The sequence below is a fragment of the Typopeltis vanoorti genome, chromosome 9 (assembly GCF_054136105.1).
Source record: "Typopeltis vanoorti isolate ZY-2024b chromosome 9, IOZ_Tvanoo_1.0, whole genome shotgun sequence".
Lineage (NCBI taxonomy): Eukaryota > Metazoa > Arthropoda > Arachnida > Uropygi > Thelyphonidae > Typopeltis > Typopeltis vanoorti.
The window spans coordinates 105,243,623-105,262,988 of record NC_143557.1 but is presented as its reverse complement, the minus strand read 5'-3'; the positions used below and the strand labels follow the sequence as shown (position 1 = coordinate 105,262,988).

The 19,366-nt window shown below is 34.3% G+C and overlaps 1 protein-coding gene across 3 annotated transcripts in view; it reads left to right on the top strand.

Annotated features, from left to right (window-relative positions):
* The first annotated feature begins 2,752 nt into the window (after positions 1-2,752).
* LOC150103376 (vesicle-associated membrane protein-associated protein A-like) overlaps positions 2,753-19,366 on the top strand; it is a 137,411-nt gene continuing 120,797 nt past the window's right edge. For 2 of the 3 annotated variants that reach the window (XM_090398108.1, XM_090398105.1), the window contains exon 1: positions 2,753-2,927. In XM_090398108.1, coding sequence (XP_090254234.1) covers positions 2,870-2,927 — 58 coding nt within the window. In that variant the 5' untranslated portion in view covers positions 2,753-2,869. Of the gene's footprint in view, positions 2,928-6,317; positions 6,766-19,366 lie in introns of those variants that run through there. The other variant, XM_090398106.1, reaches the window with a different exon arrangement.

Genomic DNA, 19,366 nt, shown 5'->3' with positions numbered 1-19,366 from the left:
GTGCACGGTTCTTCAACTCTGATTTATCGAGTTGGTTACAATCTGCATCAGAATATTTTAATATTTTAACAAATTTATTCAGAGCCCCAGTTTGTTTCTTAATATCTGCTTCTTTCGCAGCATGATGCTTACGATTTTGTGCACCGAATAACTTTTTTTTAAATTTTTGATTCCATTTCTATTTTATAGCCACAAGAAATTATTTCACAACACGACACAGAGACGAAATAATAGTTTGCACTCTGCTACTGTCAGTGCCTACTGAGATGCGTACCATATGACGGGTTAACTAGCAACAAATGTTTTGTACGAAAATTTGTTTCTGAGCATAAAAACCGTTCATCGTTTCACTTTAGATAGATTGCAGTAGACACAACATTCTGCAGGCAAGCATTTAGCCTGCTCTAGCTGCAAATTATAAACAGCAGGCTGATCAAAGAGGCGGCAATATACATTTTTTTAAAATTTTTATTCGGGGTATCCGTCCTTATTTATTTTAATATTGATCATTCTAAGATTTTTTGTTTCACTTTAGATAGATTGCAGTAGACACAACATTCTGCATGCAAGCATTTAGCTGCAAATTTTAAACAGAGGCTGATCAAAGAGGCGGCAATATACATTTTTTTAAAATTTTTATTCGGTGTATCCGTCCTTATTTATTTTAATATTGATCATTCTAAGAATTTTTTGTTTTTATGATAAAAATTTTGTTTCTTAAAAATTAACTTATGAACAGCTCCCTGGCAGAGACGCCCCCATTGTAGCGGCGTCCGCATGCCCGCCTCCGTCGACCCTGCCAGTCATAGTGCTTTGACCCTTAAAAAATGCAACACTGTTTATATTTCATTTGATATCATAAGCTTCAAAATCTTACTGCACCTTAATTCTACAGTAGTTTAATTGCTGAAATCCCTAATAAAAATATTAGCTAAAATAACATTCACAAAAATATACTAATATTATTAAATGATACTTGCATGCTACAGTTATTTGATTTTTTTTTAAGTTTTATTCAATGAAGGGCTTAGCTATGGAATTTGTCATAGAAATCTGCAAACATAATGGATCTGAGTTGATTGGTCCATCCAAATTATGCTAATTTGCTGGCATATTAGCCTAATTTGAACAGACCATTGAATCTCTTTACATCTGCCTTGAACATAAAACCACATTTGCTACCATGACTATGGCAAAGTTAGGACTATGGCATGAAATTTCGTTTTATTATTACATTCTTGTTTAAACCCATAGAAAATACAATTTGGCTTCCTGAATTCTCCAGATAACGAAAGATGATGATCATTGTAAATGAGCCACCAAATGACTATTCAATTTTAATTTCCTCAATATGAATCATATCCATGATTCGCTATATTGCACTTAAACTTCACCTGCCTAGAATTGTAGCTTATTCAAATCATTCTGCAAATATTGTAGCTTATTGAAATTATTCTGCAAAGTTTTGTAAGGTATCAATTCCCCTCGTTTGACTCAACTGCAACATTATTAAAAATTTCTTGAATCCTCATCTATTAGTTAGCATTGAACCATGCATTTTAACTTATATACATCTACTTTGCACCAAATAGTTTCAAATCTTTTCATCAAACACTTCATATTATCACTCTCTATCTCAATCTGTACTCTAGTTGGCTGCAATTCTTCTCTTAATCATTAGTAAATACAAAGGATCCAAATTTTATCGGTATTAGTAAAATTTGTCTGAGTAGATATGGAAATGAAATTACAATTTGTATAGAGTATTTCCAGGGAAGATAGGCAGAATATGAGTGGATGGTAATCCTTCATTCTTATTCTGCCTGTTTTTCCTGAATACTATTTTCTCATCGCATTCGATGCCAATAAGGATATCCTCATCTCTCAGCCAGGTGTCACTAATACCAATAATATTTGGGATTGTTTGCGTTTGCTAATACCAATAATTCTTCACTTTTTCTTATTGATGCATGATAATGATCAACAGCCTGATGAAGATTGTAGCAGCTCTTAAAACTTTGTTCAATAAAAAAAAATAATCCTAATGGATTCATGAACTAATATTCTGTTTATCAGAACAGCTTTAAAGAATAAAATGAATTCAGCTGAGATATAATGTCTTTTCCTTTTATAAAATTATAACTGTTTGTTTAAACATTTGGTAAAACGATCTATGTAGCTATGGGGAAATGGAATTTGCATTCATAGCACTAGACCACGAAAGAATGACTGGTTCCAGAGTTAGTTGATCTCTGGTTGGGAAAAGTACGGTTTTTCTCTAGAAACTCGAACTCAAGAAAAATTGACCGTAGAACTTACATTAATTCAGACAATAATATAGTGGTAAGTCGATGAGGAGACTGCAGTTGTTTGTTTTACTCTCTTGCCATGATGCCAGTTTAAAATTACTGGTAGTCGGCTACCTGGGATTGGCTAAGTTTGGTCATGGATGCTCACTAGTTTCCATAAAAAGTTAGGGCTACATGACCTCTCCTAATCTTTATTCGAAAGAAGAAGAAAAAAACTTTCCAGATTTTTATATTTTATTTAATTAATTTATTTGTTGTGCTAATAATTATAATCCAATTAATATTAGACTTATTTTATGATTTATTGATTTATTTAGTATTATTTATTACATATATATTTTTTTGTTTTGTTTTGTGTGTGTCTGTCTGTTTGTATGTATTCGAGTTATAATAATTTCTGTAGTGGTTGTTAGAGGGCACAATGTGTTATGTGCTCTCTTGACTCCACTTGCCAATGTAGTAGGCATTCGAATCATAAATCGACGGTCGGCTGTTGAATTTAGTATTTCCTAGAAGAGTTTTGTACGTTGAACCAATCGGTTCGGAAAAAACTGTCTGAAATGTCGAAATCTGACCAAGTTTTGATATTGGACCCACCATCAGAACTTCGTTTTAAAGGTAAGTTTTCTGTAGGAATAATGTGTTGTGGAATCATCTGAAGTGTTTGGATTAAAAGGTAGCCATATTGTTACAATGTAGGACACTTTTTACATAGGTTTAACAGGACTGATGGGAATTTGCACTTTGTCCTGCCGGTTTTTTGTTTTTTTATGTGTGGTTTTACATTTATTATATGAATTTTGCTGAAAAAAGTTTTGTATCCCCCCCCCTTTCATTACCTGTATTGTTTCAGTTGGTTATCAGGTGATGGTCACTGGACTTTAACTTTTGTTGGATTAACCATCAATCTTGCCGACAATCCGATTTAATTTATTTTTGCTTGGCTCGCGAGCTTTTTATAGTAAGCACTACTTGTGTTGTCCTGGTATCATTAAACTTTGTTAACCATCCGGGTTTTTTTTTTTTTTTTTTAAATCTTTTCCCTTTCTTTCTCTCTTGCTTTTGCAGCTTTCGCTATACTTAATTTCAATGTTTGCTCTGCATCTTATTAAACATTTCATTTAATATTGCTGTTTTTGTTCTCTTTGTGTAATATGTATATAATCGGGCATTTTATATGTTTGTGCAAAATGTTTACATTGTTTAAATGTTTACAATTTTTAAACGAGATCAGTATTTATTATTTTTCTATTATTTCTGCTAGTTCTTTTGATGAATGGGCTGTTAGTGTTACGATGTTCTCAGTAGGGTCGTTAAATAATATCAAATGTACTAAATCATACTTATCAGTAAAGAGGTGTAGTGATAGCCTTTCGTTCATTCATATCTATTAAGTTACGTACAAACACTTCCGTTTCCCTACGTAACGAATATTTGTACTCCCTAAGTTAAATAAATAATTGATTTGAATTATGCATGAGATTAGGTATTTGTAATTATATAAATGGTTTCTGAAAGATTAAAGGCACAAATATTGAAGACTGGTTGATACATCAAAAGCACACCATGATAGCGGGGCAAAAATAATTTTTAAGATCGAGTTTACTGTTTTTCTGAAATATAAGCGGAAATAATTTCTTTCGGTAGTTTTTTTTTTATTTTTTTATTTTTATTTTTATTTATTTATTTTTTTTTTAACTTCACGGAATTCTGTATAAGCTATTAAAAATTTTGCATTTGTCAATGTAGTAATTTCATTTTATCAGAGTTTATCCTTTAAAGCTGTTCTATGTCGGGATACTTTTCTATACAAATCATTGGTGAATATGAGTTTTTTTTAGGTAATTTTTTTATTAAGGAACCTTTTTTCAAAAAAAAAAAATACCCATTTTGTCCTTATTTGTCACTTTGATTCTCTGCAGATTTTCTTCTTCATTCAAGGCATTACTTTTACTCCGAAGAACTTCTAACTATACAAATCACAAGTCCATCCAACCATTGAATATTGCTTTTTCTGGAGTGGTTCCCTTAAGAGATACTGGATACACCTGGATTCCCCTAAAGATACTGGACTGTACAGAAAAGGGTGGTCAGACTGATTAATGACTTCTTATTCACCAATACACTTCACTCAGCCACTCAGTTTTTGCTGCTTGCATTTTCTACAAATATTTCTCTGGCCACTATTCATCACAATTAGCATCAGTAATACCTCCACTCTGTCAAATCTATTCAAATGCATGCAATAACTAAACAGTACTCCTTCACAGTGCATTTCCAAACTTACAGGAAAAAAATCTCATCATTCATCCTTTGCACTGTTTCAGAGAACAGTGGAAAGGATGAACATTGTACATATCTTTGCACATTGTATGTGCAAAGAATGTAATTTCATAGCTGTTCAAGGTAAATGTGCATAAGTTCCTTCTTGCCCACGTGTTACTAGGATGTTATTCAGTAAGTAATATTTTTTTTACCTAGAGAGGCTACTACATGACTTAATTCTATACATTTTACAACATTGTTAAATTCTAACTCCCAACGCTCCACCAAATAATACCCGTAGCCAAAGATGAGAAGCCTTTCAGTCATGTTCACCAGACTAAATTTTATAATTTGAGAGAGTACAATGACTGCACTAAGAGTCACTAATTTATAAATTGCAAATACTTTATTACATTGATAATCATTTAGAAAAGAGGCTGTCAAATAAATATGGGGGGGGGGGAATATTGCTATTTGAGCATCTTCATAAACTTCCAAAATTCATCATGAGAGACTCATTAACTACACAATGCCTATTGTATGTCTTTAAATTTAATGCTAATCCATTTTACTTGTTTACCACTTTCCAAGCAATAATCAAGACCTCAGATTCTCACTAACCATTCTCTTCTCTTACTCGACTCTTGTGTGTGTGTGTTGCGTGTGTGTGTGTGGGGGGGGGGGGATTGAGGGCTGTCTGTTGCTTTGTTGTGTGTATTGAAAAAGTTTTATATCTATCCTATAAAATTTCTTTCATAGACTTTTTTTTTTTTTTAATAATTACACTGTCCAGCTTCAAACACAATGAACTAACTTCTTATCAACTTCCTTCATTCCATCCACCTATATTCCTTAGAACAATCCCCCCCCAATACTGTTTTTTTTACTGAGTACAACTTCTCACTCTTTAAGAAACATATCAACAGGCTACATTTTTTTCTCTTAATCACTTGTTTACACATGGCACTGTAGTGTTATAGGTCTTGAGACTTTTCAAGAAGGTAACAAAAAATTGTTACCTTCTTGATACCCTCTCTCTTCCTTTCCTCTGATTTTCTTCCACCAAATCCAGATGACTAAATTTGAGTACAGCAATTCAAATGTGGCTTGTTATGATTATAAAGAACAATTGCTTGCTTATCCCTACTCATCAGTGCATTTCCCAACTTTTGTATTTCAATAAGGAAATATCATGAGTAGGCATATTTAAATAAATTATACCAGAATAAATTCATGTAAAATATTATTTTATTAGTATAATTTTCACTTACGTATTAAAGGCATCTTTAGTACAAAGATAATCGAAAAATAACTGACAATTTCAAAAGGCACCACCCAAGTAGCCAATGTAAGATAACTGAAAAAGGTCATTAAATATTAAATAAAATAAATAATTAAATAATACAAACACACACACAATTTAAACAAATAAAATAATTGAGATGTGGAAGCTTGTCCTTTGGAGAAGTGAGAAAGGTGGAGATTTTTCTGATGGGGTGAAAAGCAACAAAAAATATTTAGTGGTTTTAAAAGTTTTGCTATGCGTTCAGTAATGCCTTGCACGTAAGGGATAGGAATAAGAGTTATTTCTTCTGTATTTGAAGAGATAGAGATATCAAAACTGCTCAGAGCTCTTTTGATGAAAGAAATCTTATAACCATTAGATAAAAAAAGTGGAAATAATATGTTGTAATTCTTTCTGTAATAGTTCATCTGAAGAACATAAGGAGTGGGCCCAATGAACCAGTGTTTTAATAGTTCCAGCCTTTTGACTGGGATGGTGATGAGATTCAGCATGGATGTAATGGCCTGTACGAGTCTTCTTCCTAAAAACTGAGAAACGTAAGTTACCATCTGGTTGAAGAATTATCCAGGTGTCTACCAGATTCCTTGCTTTCGCAGGTTATCTTAATTTGGACAAACGTGAAGATCTGCTTTTATTCAGCTAGAAGAACACAAGTCTTATATTCAATACCTTGAACCTGAACAGTCTGGACTTGCAGAGCATGCTATCAACACTAGACGAGAATTCATTGGAACAAGACAAGAGTCGTTCACAAAAGTCAGTTCCTCATGGAACGGATTTTAAAGAAATATGTGAGACTTTACTTCACTCTCCTAACTTAAACAGATATGATGGTCTACATCTATTCCCTTTGTGGAAGACAGGAAAGATTAGCTGATTTAAAAAGTACTAACTTTATTTTATTTATTTATTTTTATTTATTTTTTTAATTGTGTGTGTGTATATATATATATATATTTTATTTATTTTATTTATTATTATTTTTAATACGTTAGGAAATTGAATGACCTTTTTTTAGTTATCTTACATTGGTTGCTTGGGTGGCGCCTTTTGGAATTGTCAGTTATTGTTCAGTTAGCTTTGTACAGAAGATGCCTTTGATATGTAGGTGAAAATTATACTAATTAAATAATATTTTACATGAATTTATTCCAGTATTATAATTTATTTAAATTTCCCAACTTCCAAGTAGTCTTTTGGGCTGTTTTCCCCAGTTTTACAATAGTTATCTCCAGATTTCTAGCCTCATCACTCTTGCACTACAGTTTATCAGTGTTAATACTTGGCTTGTTAACTTTTTTCATTTCCAAATGCATAGCCTTTTACTTTGCCCATGATATCATTCTTTTGAAATCATCCCATGGTATCTCTACTTTACTGTCCCCCCCCTCCCTAGTTTAGCATCACTAAACAGCTGTATATTCTCCTTCACACGGTCCACAATATCACTGTATAAAATATAGTATAGTATTGTACTAATAGCAGATAAATGCAGAGCTTGCTGTGCACACCATTGGTCGTTTGTCTTATTCATTCTTCTCCATCATACACTACTACGATGTTTATCTTCATGTATCCTCTTATCCATGCTGCCAGCTTCTTATTCATACCAGTTTGCTCTAGTTTACAAGACATTCATGTGATATATTGTCAGATTCTTTTGTAAAGTGCAGAAATATGATATAGGCCTATCCATTTCAGCTGTCACTTTATTACAAAAGGTGAGCAAATCACTTAAGGCCAGGCCTTCCATTCAGAAATGTGTTGTCTCCCATTAGAAAATTGTATTTCTGTCCAATCACTCCTGACCTACTGATTAGACTTTAATCAGTCTTCAGTCTTGGAGTCTGCTTTATGGAATAAAACTTTTGTCTCCTTTCTCTCTTGTGATCCTGTCAGTACTGAACAACTTGGTATAGTGCTACCATTTATTTCTCTTGACATTTTTTGTAATGTGCAGGCAGATATCTGGTCTATGTCTGCTGCCTTATTCACATTTTGTAATTTCCTGAGAACCTCCGGTTCATCTGCCTTTATTCTAACATCAGTTACTGTTATTTCCACTTGGATAATATACTTTTGCATGATCACTCAGTAATTCAGCTGATTCTTCTACTTCTATCACTGTCCTGTCATCTGTATTAATTAAAATTTTTCTTCCATTTCTCTTACTTGCTATTAATTGAGTGGGGGGGAGGGATGCTTTGATATATTCACTCTCTTCAGTGTGATTTTGCCATGACAGTCATCATCTTGCCTCTGTTTTGTACTGTTCATCAGCTTGCTCGATGCATTTCCCTATTCCTTCCACAACATTTTCTTGTTATTATTTTTTGCATAATGATACTCCTACAATCGTACAACTTTCTGATTTATTTTCTAACTCTGACAACATAGTCCAATAATCTTTCCTTCATTATGTCCACTTGACCATTTCTTATGCACCATGCAAATATGCTTCTCCTATATACTGGCCCATGCATTTCCTAAGTTTGTCATAGTCACTCCGCTGTTTTGCATATACCTTAACTAATTGGCTATTTCCTAGATTTGAGATTGGGTGACAAAATGGTTACCTTGATGTTGTTCTAGAGATGACGTGTTTCAAAAAAGAAAAATTATAGTCACAAAAGGTCACATTAGATCAAAGGCAAAATACACTCATTAGAAAGAAGTAAATGGACAACAGCCATGCTTCCCACCTTAATAAAGCATATGATAGCGATCAACGGGAATTTTGCCATTCTTCCTGTAGGCACGTATGAAGTCCTTAACTATTGTGGGACTGACCTCCTGCGACCTCGCCCGATGCTTTCATTGTTCGTGGCACCACAGAGGTCTGAGGCCAAACCAGGTAAAATTGGACCATACCATCACACCACCACTTCCTAATTTCATAGTTGGGGTTATGCACTATGGTAAGAGATGTTCACCGAGCATCCGCCACACCCACATCCAACCAACCACCAGTTGGTGGAGTGCGTAGCATCATTTGTTGCTCCATTAACACAGCTTTCCAAGCTTCCACCCATTGTGTGTGCTCTTTGCACCACTGAAGACGATACTGCATGTTGATTTGGGTAATGTGGGGCTTGCATATTGCGGTCCTACTATTGAAAACCCTTTTGTGAGCTTTGGTTCTGAATGTTTTTGTGAAGAATGTTCCAGTTGATGCCTGGAACTCCACATTCATTGTGTCACCTGGCGAATGCAGTTTTTACATATTATCCTTCGGAGCATCCAATGGTCATATTCAGTGAGTGGTGGGCTACTACTGCAGGTAGTGCTTGCAGTTGACTCCCTGCATTTCCATCTCAATATGGTATCACTGATTGTTGACCTGGGATACCCAATTTCGTCAACAATTTACCAACATTATGCATGATATGCATAATCTTGGCATCCTATCACAATGCCTCTTCCAAACTCCATCAGTTGGGTGCATATATTCCTCCAATTTATATTGGCTACAAATGCTTGACTCATTACATGGCACAATGCATCTTGCCCATGTTGGTGTCTGTTGACTTCTTTCCAAGCAGTGTATGTTCCAATGTCCAAACAGCTCTGAAGTGCTCCCCGCATCATTTACAGCCTCTCCAAATTTTTTATGAAAAATGTCGGCATTTCTTTTATTTTTTAGGAAACAGTAAAATTTCAAGAAACAAAGCATACACAAAATGTTATGTTTTGCAAGTCCTTGCGAAGTATGAAATTTGCATGACACTTCACTGAGTGTTGTGCATGTAGCATCCAACAGTAGAATGTTTTATTGCACCTCTTTTTTTGCTTTGATGCTACCTGTTTATAGTATTAATGTTATATGAAACCAGGCAAAAAAAAAAAAAAAAAAAGCTGGAGATTTTCTCTCTCTCTCTCTCATTAATTGTAAACAAAAAAAAAAAAAACTGTGGGCTTAAAAAAAATACATTTAGTAAACATTTCTGTTTAATGCTTATTTTATGCCATAGCATCTTATGGGTTCAGTACTTTGCTTTATTTGCAGGTATTTACTATTTGATAATAGATATCAAACTTCACTCATTTAAACTGGAAGAAAAAAAAAATTGTCTCAAATCAGTCATACAGATTTGACCATGCTCTAATGTTTTATTTTTTTTTTTGGAGGAGGGGAAACTAATGCATGTAGTATCATGTAAAGCAGACATTCACTGTAATATTGAAACGGGATTTCTCGGGTCATTTGAAGAAAGCATATCAAAAGTTCCTGGCAAATAAGTCAGCTTTTACTCTTACAGAATACAGAGACAAATGTAAGAAAGCTAAACAGTGTGTAAAACTAGCTAAACAAAAGTCATGGGAGGACTTTGGCAAGAATATAGAAAATAAATATCAAGAAGGTGGCAAAATATTCTGGAGGTTGTTGAAGAAGCTTAGGAATGGAGGAAAGAGTGCTGTAAAAGGAATTAGAGATGATAAAGGTGAAATGAAAACAGGAGAAAAAGATATCCTTGAAGTTTGGAGTAATTACTTTGAAAAACTGCTAAATGAAACAAGCAGTGATGACAGCACAGTGATAAAAAACACTGACCAGGCATGCAGTCAGGAATACATATCCATAATTGAAGTAGAAAAAGCCATCAAAGGCTTGAAATGTGGAAAGGCAGCAGGAGTAGATGATATTCGACCAGAAATGCTGAAGTATGGTGGTATAAGAGTCTTACAGTGGCTGCACTGCATAGTTCAGAAAGCCTGGACAGAGGGACGAATTCCCGATGATTGGAGTAGAGCTCTCATAGTACCCATATATAAAAAGGGAAATAAAACTGAATGTGAGAATTAGAGGTATTTCCCTACTGAGTGTTCCTGGCAAGATCTATGCAAGTATACTTGAGAAACGGTTGAGAAGAATTGTAGAAGAAAAGCTTGGTGAAGAACAAGCTGGATTCAGGCCAAATAGAGGCTGTCAGGATCAGATCTTCACTTTACGACAAATAGTCGAGAAAGCATGGGAATATAACAAAGATCTGTATTTAAGTTTTGTCGATTTGGAAAAGGCATATGACAAGGTGCCAAGAGAGAAGCTATTCAATACGCTGCAGTTATATGGTGTCAATGTGGCATTATATCAAGCAATACTTAGTCTTTATTTGAGTTGTGAGTCAGCAGTTAGAATTGAAGGAAGTACAGGAAGATGGTTTAATGTTAAATCTGGTGTGAGACAAGGATGTACATTATCCCCTCTGTTATTCATTATCTATATGGATCACATTATGAAGGAATGTGGTATTAAACCTGATATCAAAATTGGAGATGTTAATGTCAGCTCTTTGCTTTATGCGGATGATGTTATACTTCTAAATAAATCCGCTACAAGTCTGCAAGATTCTCTGACTAAATTGAATAGCTGTTGTAATAGATATGGTATGAAGGTCAGCAATAAAAAGACAAAGACAATGAAAATAGGCAGAATCATTGAAAATGTCAACTGTGTTGTGAATGGAGAACCTGTGGAACAAGTAAAACATTTCAGCTACTTAGGCACAATTTTTACTGAAGATGGTAAACTAAATATAGAAATAGACAACAGAATCAGCAAAGCTGGTATGGTGGGAAGTCAATTGAATAAATTCATATGGAATAAGAGTGAAATTAGTCGGAACACTAAATTAGCTGTATACAAGACTGTGTTCAAACCAATTTTAACTTATGGATCTGAGAGCTGGGTCAGAAGTAAAACACTTGACCAAAGACTAGAGACCGCAGATATGAGAGTCCTGAGAAAGATTAGAGGCGTGAACAGATGGCATCAATGGCAATATCATATTAAAAATGAGGATATTAGGAAAGAACTTGACATTGTCAGCATCCAGGAATGCATTAGCAGAGCTAATCTCAGATGGTATGGTCACTTAAATAGAATGGGAGAGAAAAGATTAGCAAAACAAGTGTTCTCTGCCAGGTTGGCAGGAAAACGACCCAGAGGAAGACCAAGATATAGGTGGATTGATACGGTACAAAGTGCCTTAGACAATAGAAATATAAGATCTGATAATGTTGGAGTCTTGACAAGTAACAGACTGATTTGGAGGAAAATTGTAGATAGGAAGTTAGTAATGATGTAATTTTTTCATGTAGTACTGTCATATCCTGTACACCCCTTGAGGGTACATGGCAGGAATTTGATGATGATGATATAAAGAAAGGTTTGGAATCTGTGGTTGAATAGAGGCAATGTTTTCAGGCCAAAACCTTGGTACTGGACATGTGGACTGTATTTTGCATAAATTTTAAGAAAAAGACAGTACTAATAAGTGTCTGTTAGATTTTTAATTAGCATATGAACAATTCTGCAACATGAAGATATAAATAAATCACATGGAATGAAGACAAATTTATCAAGTTTTGCTCATATTGATTCTTCAGTCTAGTCTGATCCTGTAGGAAGCATATAGAGAGTAATCACTATTCATGTTGAATATTCTAGGGAATGAAAATAGTTTATTAACTAAATTATTCACAAACTGATGTTTTACCTGCTTAAGCTAGTTATCAAAGGCACTTTAACAATACACGCTCATTGAAGGTGAAAATGAAATGGAATGATCTCAAAAGCAAGGGCAGGCACATCAATGGATGGTGACAGTTGTAATCTTCTGTGGTTAATACCAATGAAAAGATATTGGTATCTCAAAATTATTGCATCATCAGTTCTTTTGCATTTAACCATTTGCTGTAGAACTTGAACTTCTTCTAGGAATATTCTGCAATCTAAATTGAGATTTGTGTAGTATTCTTCCACATGATGGAAAAAATTCAGGTCTTTGGTCTTCAACCAAAGCATGTTGTGATAGTTTCTTCCCCCCCCCCCTTCTTTTTTTTTGACAAAAATAGGTACTATCACAGTTTCAACATGAATTGGTGTTACAGCTATGGAAATACAGCTTCTTTATGTAAAAGCTACCAGAGAAGACTTAAAAGCCTTCAACAAGGTATGTGCTAAACATGCTAGATACCTTAACAGACTTGCCTTTCTCAAATGGTGTTGGAAAAGTGGTTTAGTTCTTACATGTGTAAAATTAAATGGAACTTTCTCTCCTCGAGTACTCGGAATCTGTAGAGGAGCTAGCCTATCTCTACTAAAGGTGCAAATACAAATTGCTTGCAGGATACTTAGCATGTCAGTACACAGTATTTTGACTTTTAACTTAAGCTCTCCAAGCAGTTCAGGGTTGATGTTTAGGTGTTCATAGTACTTGTCAGCAAAAGTTAATTTAATGTTTATTTAATGATGATAAAAGAAGTTTAATCAGGAAGTTTGAGAACCTTAAGCTAGAATGAAAAATTTCGGGCAACTTCTGGCAGACATGGCAATCTTAATTTGTTAGATTATACACTTCTGATAATGAAACTGAACTTTTAAGTAAAGGCTTCAGTTTTGCAATTGCTCTTGAAAAAAAAAAAAAAAAAATCCCATTGCACTCAGATTATGGCAAGCAAATGTTGACCTCACTGTCAAAACTACCACAAGATGAAATATGCATTTCATTAAACTAGAAGCCTCTGCCTCGCTTTAAAACAAGCCCTCTAAGAACATAAGCAGCCCTGAAAAAACTGAAACTAAACATAGTAAAAGTGAATAAAGCAAATGCCATGAGGATCCTAAATACAGGTGATTATAATAAATGAAAAGCTATGTCAAACAGTTACTCCAGTAGTGAAGACCCCTGCTATATCAATAAAAAATAAAACCGAGTTAGTTAATATTGCAAGTAGCCAAGTGAAACTATATCCAAAAGATTTTTTATTGGTGTCGTGCACACACACACCAAAACTTATGGGCTACCTTAAGTCCATAAGCCTGGAGACTCATTATTTCCCCATCATAGAAGCCATAAATTGTACTTCCTATGAACTTATACGGTATTGCAACTCACCAAACACATCAGAAAGACATTGGCTTACATATAAAAAAAAAAAAAAAAAAAAAACTCTAAAACCACTATACAGAACTTTCAGTTAAAAGCTAATGATAATGGAGCGCCTCAGTAGTTCAATTGGAAGAATGATGGTACGTTGTGCCCTTCAGTTGGAAAAGGCCTAAGTTCGATTCTCATCATGATGGGAGAAATCTTTATATGGGTTTTTCAATTGAAGAAGAGTTAGCCGATCTCATATAGAGATAACAGGGTCTTTTCTCCTGGAAACTCAAGTTTTTCTTTCTGCATATAACAAATTTGTCTTCAGGACACACAATTTACAGACAAAAAATTACTAGTGATGGTGGGGAGTAGGATGGAGATAGATGGTAGTGGCAGAGACAGAGTTGTAGAGTAGGTGCCCTCCCTCGATGAGTCTTTAGTGAGCTGTTATATTAATTAATGTGATGTTATTCCATTTTATGAATGTTCCAGTACATGATACACTAGTTCTCCTTTTCAACATTTAAATAGAGGAACAGTCAGCTCTTTAAACAGATTGAAGGTGTTGCAGTTGCTGACTTATATGTGGAATCTTTTTGGAACTTTTACACTAAATTCAACCTTTTCTCCTCCCCAAGTGCAAAGTATGGCTAAGGTATACAAATGATGTTTTTGTTATTTGGCTTTAGAAGATTTTTTATTAACTGTGTAGTTCCTCAGTAATATCCAGAATGAGTTTTACCACTTAAGAGGAAAAAGAAGAGGCTTTTCTTGAATACTTTTGTTACAAGGTGTTTGCATGTGTTTAGTCTCCCATACACATGGGAAAATACATATATGCCACTTTACATCACCATCCTTTCCAGAAACTTTGAATTTTTCAAAACTTCAGCCTCTGGTGCAGTACAAATGTCATCCTCAGGACCAGTACTGAACACACACAATTTGTTCTTCCGAGTCTTCTATTTAAACAAACTCACTGTTGCTTAATGGATATAGCGAAGCCTCGATACAAAAAAATAATTGATAATTATCATTCCTCTCTCAGATTGCAGTATGATTTAAAAGGATCTGCACACCCTACTTTAAAGGAACTTCTGAACAAATAGCAAAGACTCTTTGCAGATATAATCTGTATAACACCTTCAAACCAGCCTGGAAGTTGCTTCTTTCAAATCGTCTATCAGAGATATATTATCACCTCTTTCATTGCCTGGTGTTTATCACATACCCTGTTCTTGTCATCTTTGTTACTGATGACCATTCTGCTATGATTAGAATCCAAGAACATCAAACTTATATAACACCTAGAATCTGAAGGTTCGGGCATTGCTTCTTATGCCATCAACACTAGATGCAGAGTTAATCGGAACTGAATCAAGATGCTGCACTACAGTGAGTTCACAATTTGATCATCTAATTCTCGAATCACATGAAGCCCTATGCCACCATCCTAACCTTAATTATATATTGTATGCCTGTATCTAAGTTTTGGAAAGTGATTATTATTAATTTTTTTAAAAAAATTATATACACAACTATACTTACATCTGGAACTCTAATAGTGTTTCCTCCTACTTGTATAGTTGTCACTGAGACACTTGGAAGTATATGCATGTTGTACTTACATGTACAACATGCAAGTACAACAATCATGACCCTTGTTCATGATTTTAATGTTGTAGCTGATTCTTCTGCCTTCTCCTTGAATGAAGCTCGTGATATAATGAGCAAAATATATAGTAATAGTTTTCTCCTACATGTATGTAGCCATTTTTTATTATGTTATATCCTTGTTTAATGCTTTGTAGGCAAATAATTTGCATGTGAAGTATCTTCATGACTAGGCTACTTGTATATAGAAGTTGTCGACTCCTCCCATGTAGTTCACTTCTCAATTCTATGGCAAATCTACAAATTCCAGTTCTTGTGCATATTAGTTGTAATATTGTTTACTGTCATCGTTCCTCCTGAATCATGTGATTCAGGAGGAACGATGTTTGTCCCTACCAGTATAACAATATCTTGCATGCTTTTTTTTTTTTTTTTGCAGCCTCTACCATACTCCAGTGTTCCTCTATGCTTACACACTTGGCACTTTTTTTAATGTTTCCACACATTACAAGTCACAAAACCTGAGTGCTGTAATTACCATATAGACTACTGACTTTCTGTGTCATCTTATAAACTTACACTAACTTCTTTTCTTGCATTCTTTTTTTCTCCTTATACTTTTTCACTTCCCTTCTCTTAAGCCACCTATTGTCATTTCACCCATTCCTTAAATCTCCCTTCCCCAAAATTCCCAGACATGGGTTGATATTCCTCTGCAGCATGAATGTTTGTGAAAGTCATCAGGTAATCGCTTCCTGAGAGTTGATCGCTACAAGATTACCAATATGACCATTATAATCTTTCAATGTAAATATAAATTAAAGATACCAAGAAATTATATACTTGGTTTAATCCTTTATCTAATGTAAGCAAACAGTTTGTCCCTGAAGTATTTTCAGGACTAGGGCAACTCGTAAAGGTGATAGACTTGAGATCACTTGCCTTGGTTATAGTATAACCAACTGGAAAAACTTTCAACAACTACCTATCTCTAATCCAGAGTATTTTAATAAGGTGCAACATCTTTTGGCAATTCATATATGAAAATATGACTTCTGCATTACTTCAACCTATCACCCATGGGTCTGGCTCCCACTGATGAGACCTCAACAAATGTCAAAACTGGGCTGGGTAGTGACCCTTTCTGTAATGCATAGCATTATAACATGTCTGCAAGGAGATGTGCTTTGCATTATGGGATACCAAGGCAAGTGATGTGAAGTCATACTGCCTGTACCATGAGTTGTGCCGGTCCTGAAAATACTTCAGGCATAAACTTTGTTTGCTTACACTTGGAGAAAGGATTAAACCAAGCATATAATTTCTTGGTATCTTTAATTTATAGAATCCAGCTTAATGAAATGAGAAATTGTTAGAGGATCATATGGATTAATTTTCAGCTTTATTTCAATTTTATTTCAAGTAGCTGTTAAGGACATCAGTGGTGTGTGTGTGGGGGGGGGGAGGAATAAAAGAAGAAGAAGAAAAGCAGATTGTGTTTGCATTTCTGCAGTAAAGAGATGCTGGGCAGCTCCTACTCTTGTATTAATAGGTGCAGCAGAAAGTGGAGGAATGCCAATTATAGCGTAACTTTTTTTTTTTTTTTTTTTTTTTTTTTTTTATTGTGCTTCATGAGGGATGAATCTTCAAAAAAGATTTTGAGAGGGGAGGGGTTAAAGAAGATAACATGTCAAAAAAACAAAGGATTTGCTAGGCCTGAACTACTGTGTTGTGAACAAAAGTAGATAATGATTTGAATATATGGAGGTCCGTGATAGTAAACCTTGAAAGTGACATTTGATAGATTGCTTAATATCATTAATCTGGCTGCATTTTATTATAAGATTACTGTATTGAATACACTATATGATTTTTCTAGATCTTGTAAATTTTTATAGACTATGCATGACTGATTCATATTGAGGCAGTTAGGATTGAATAGTCATTTGGCAGCTCAGTTACAGTGGTCATCATTTTTCATTATCTGGATAATTTAGGCAGCCAAATTGTATTTTGTATGGGTTTTAACAAGAAAATAATAATAAGATGAAATTTCATGCCATAGTCCTAACTTTGCCATAGTCATGGTAGCAAATGTGGTTTTTATGTTCAAGGCAGATGTAAACATTCAATGGTCTGTCCAAATTAGGCTAATTTGCCAGCAAATTAGTCTAATTTGGATGGACTAATCAACTCAGATCCATTATGTCTGCAGATTTCTATGATAAATTCAATAGCTAAGCCCTTCATTAAATAAAATTTTTAAAAAAATCAAATAACTGTAGCATGCAAGTATCATTTAATAATATTAGTATATTTTTGTGAATGTTATTTTAGCTAATATTTTTATTAGGGATTTCAGCAATTAAACTACTGTAGAATTAAGGTGCAGTAAGATTTTGAAGCTTATGATATCAAATGAAATATAAACAGTGTTGCATTTTTTAAGGGTCAAAGCACTATGACTGGCAGGGCCGGCGGAAGCGAACATGCGGACGCCGCTACGATGGGTGCGTCTCTGCCAGGGAGCTGTTCATAAGTTAATTTTTAAGAAACAAAATTTTTATCATAAAAACAAAAAATTCTTAGAATGATCAATATTAAAATAAATAAGGATGGATACACCGAATAAAAATTTTAAAAAAATGTATATTGCCGCCTCTTTGATCAGCCGGCTGTTTACAATTTGCAGCTAGAGCAGGCTAAATGCTTGCCTGCAGAATGTTGTGTCTACTGCAATCTATCTAAAGTGAAATGATGAACGATTTTTATGTGCAGAAACAAATTTTCATACAAAACGTTTGTTGCTAATTAACCAGTCATAGGGTACGCATCTCAGTAGGCTACTGACAGTAGCGCAGTACGGACTATTATTTCGTCTCTGTGTCGTGTTGTGTAATAATTTCTTGTGGCTATAAAATAGAAATGGAATCAAAAATTTAAAAAAAAGTTATTTGGTGCACAAAATCGTAAGCATCATGCTGCGAAAGAAGCAGATATTAAGAAACAAACTGGGGCTCTTAATAAATTTGTTAAAATATTAAAATATTCTGATGCAGATTGTAACCAACTCGATAAATCAGAGTTGAAGAACCGTGCACATCATCCAGTTTTCATGAAAGTACTATTGCAACTATTGAACAAGATAATTGAACATGATTTAAGTGAAAAATAGTTAGAATTTAGTCAACTACAACAAGATTTAGTTGTAGTTGACCACGAAACTAACACATTGCTAGTCTCTGTAAATTTAGAAGATCCAGGTGAATGGGGAAATATTGAAATGGGGTCTGTTGAAAAGAAAAATATAATATATCCCAGAGATACATCTGGTCGTAAATTTGGCGACACGTATTATAATAGAAAAATGGAAAATGGGAGCTTGTGCGAAGATCATGGCTCATTTATTCCAAAACTTTAAATTCTGTTTTTTGATTTTGTTGCAAACTTGTCGCACCTACGAAATCAACCGAATCACCTACTGAGTCTTGTAGAAGGTTATAACGATTGGAAAAATGTTAGTACAACTTTACATAGCCATGAGACTAGTTTAACTCACATGAAAAATTTCTTTAAATGGAAGGAACTTAATAAAAATTTAAAAAAACAAAACTACTATTGATTTCCAGACTCAAAGTATGTATGAAATGGAAAAGAAACATTGGATGAGTGTTTTAGAACGCTTGATTGAAATCATAAAATTCCTTGGTAGTCAAAATTTAGCTTTTCGTGAATCATCTGATAAATTATATGAAAGGAGTAACAGGTAACGACAGTCAAAATGAAGTATTGGAAACTTTAAGTAACGCAATCAGGAATACAATTTTATTATAAATTCGAAAATCTAAATATTCATAATTTTAGAACTGCACACCTGATGCAAATAAAACAGAACAAATGACTACTATTATTCACTTTGTTTCCTGTGACAATGGAATTGTCAAGATCAGGGAAAACGTTTTAGGTTTTGCAGATATATCAGATTCCAC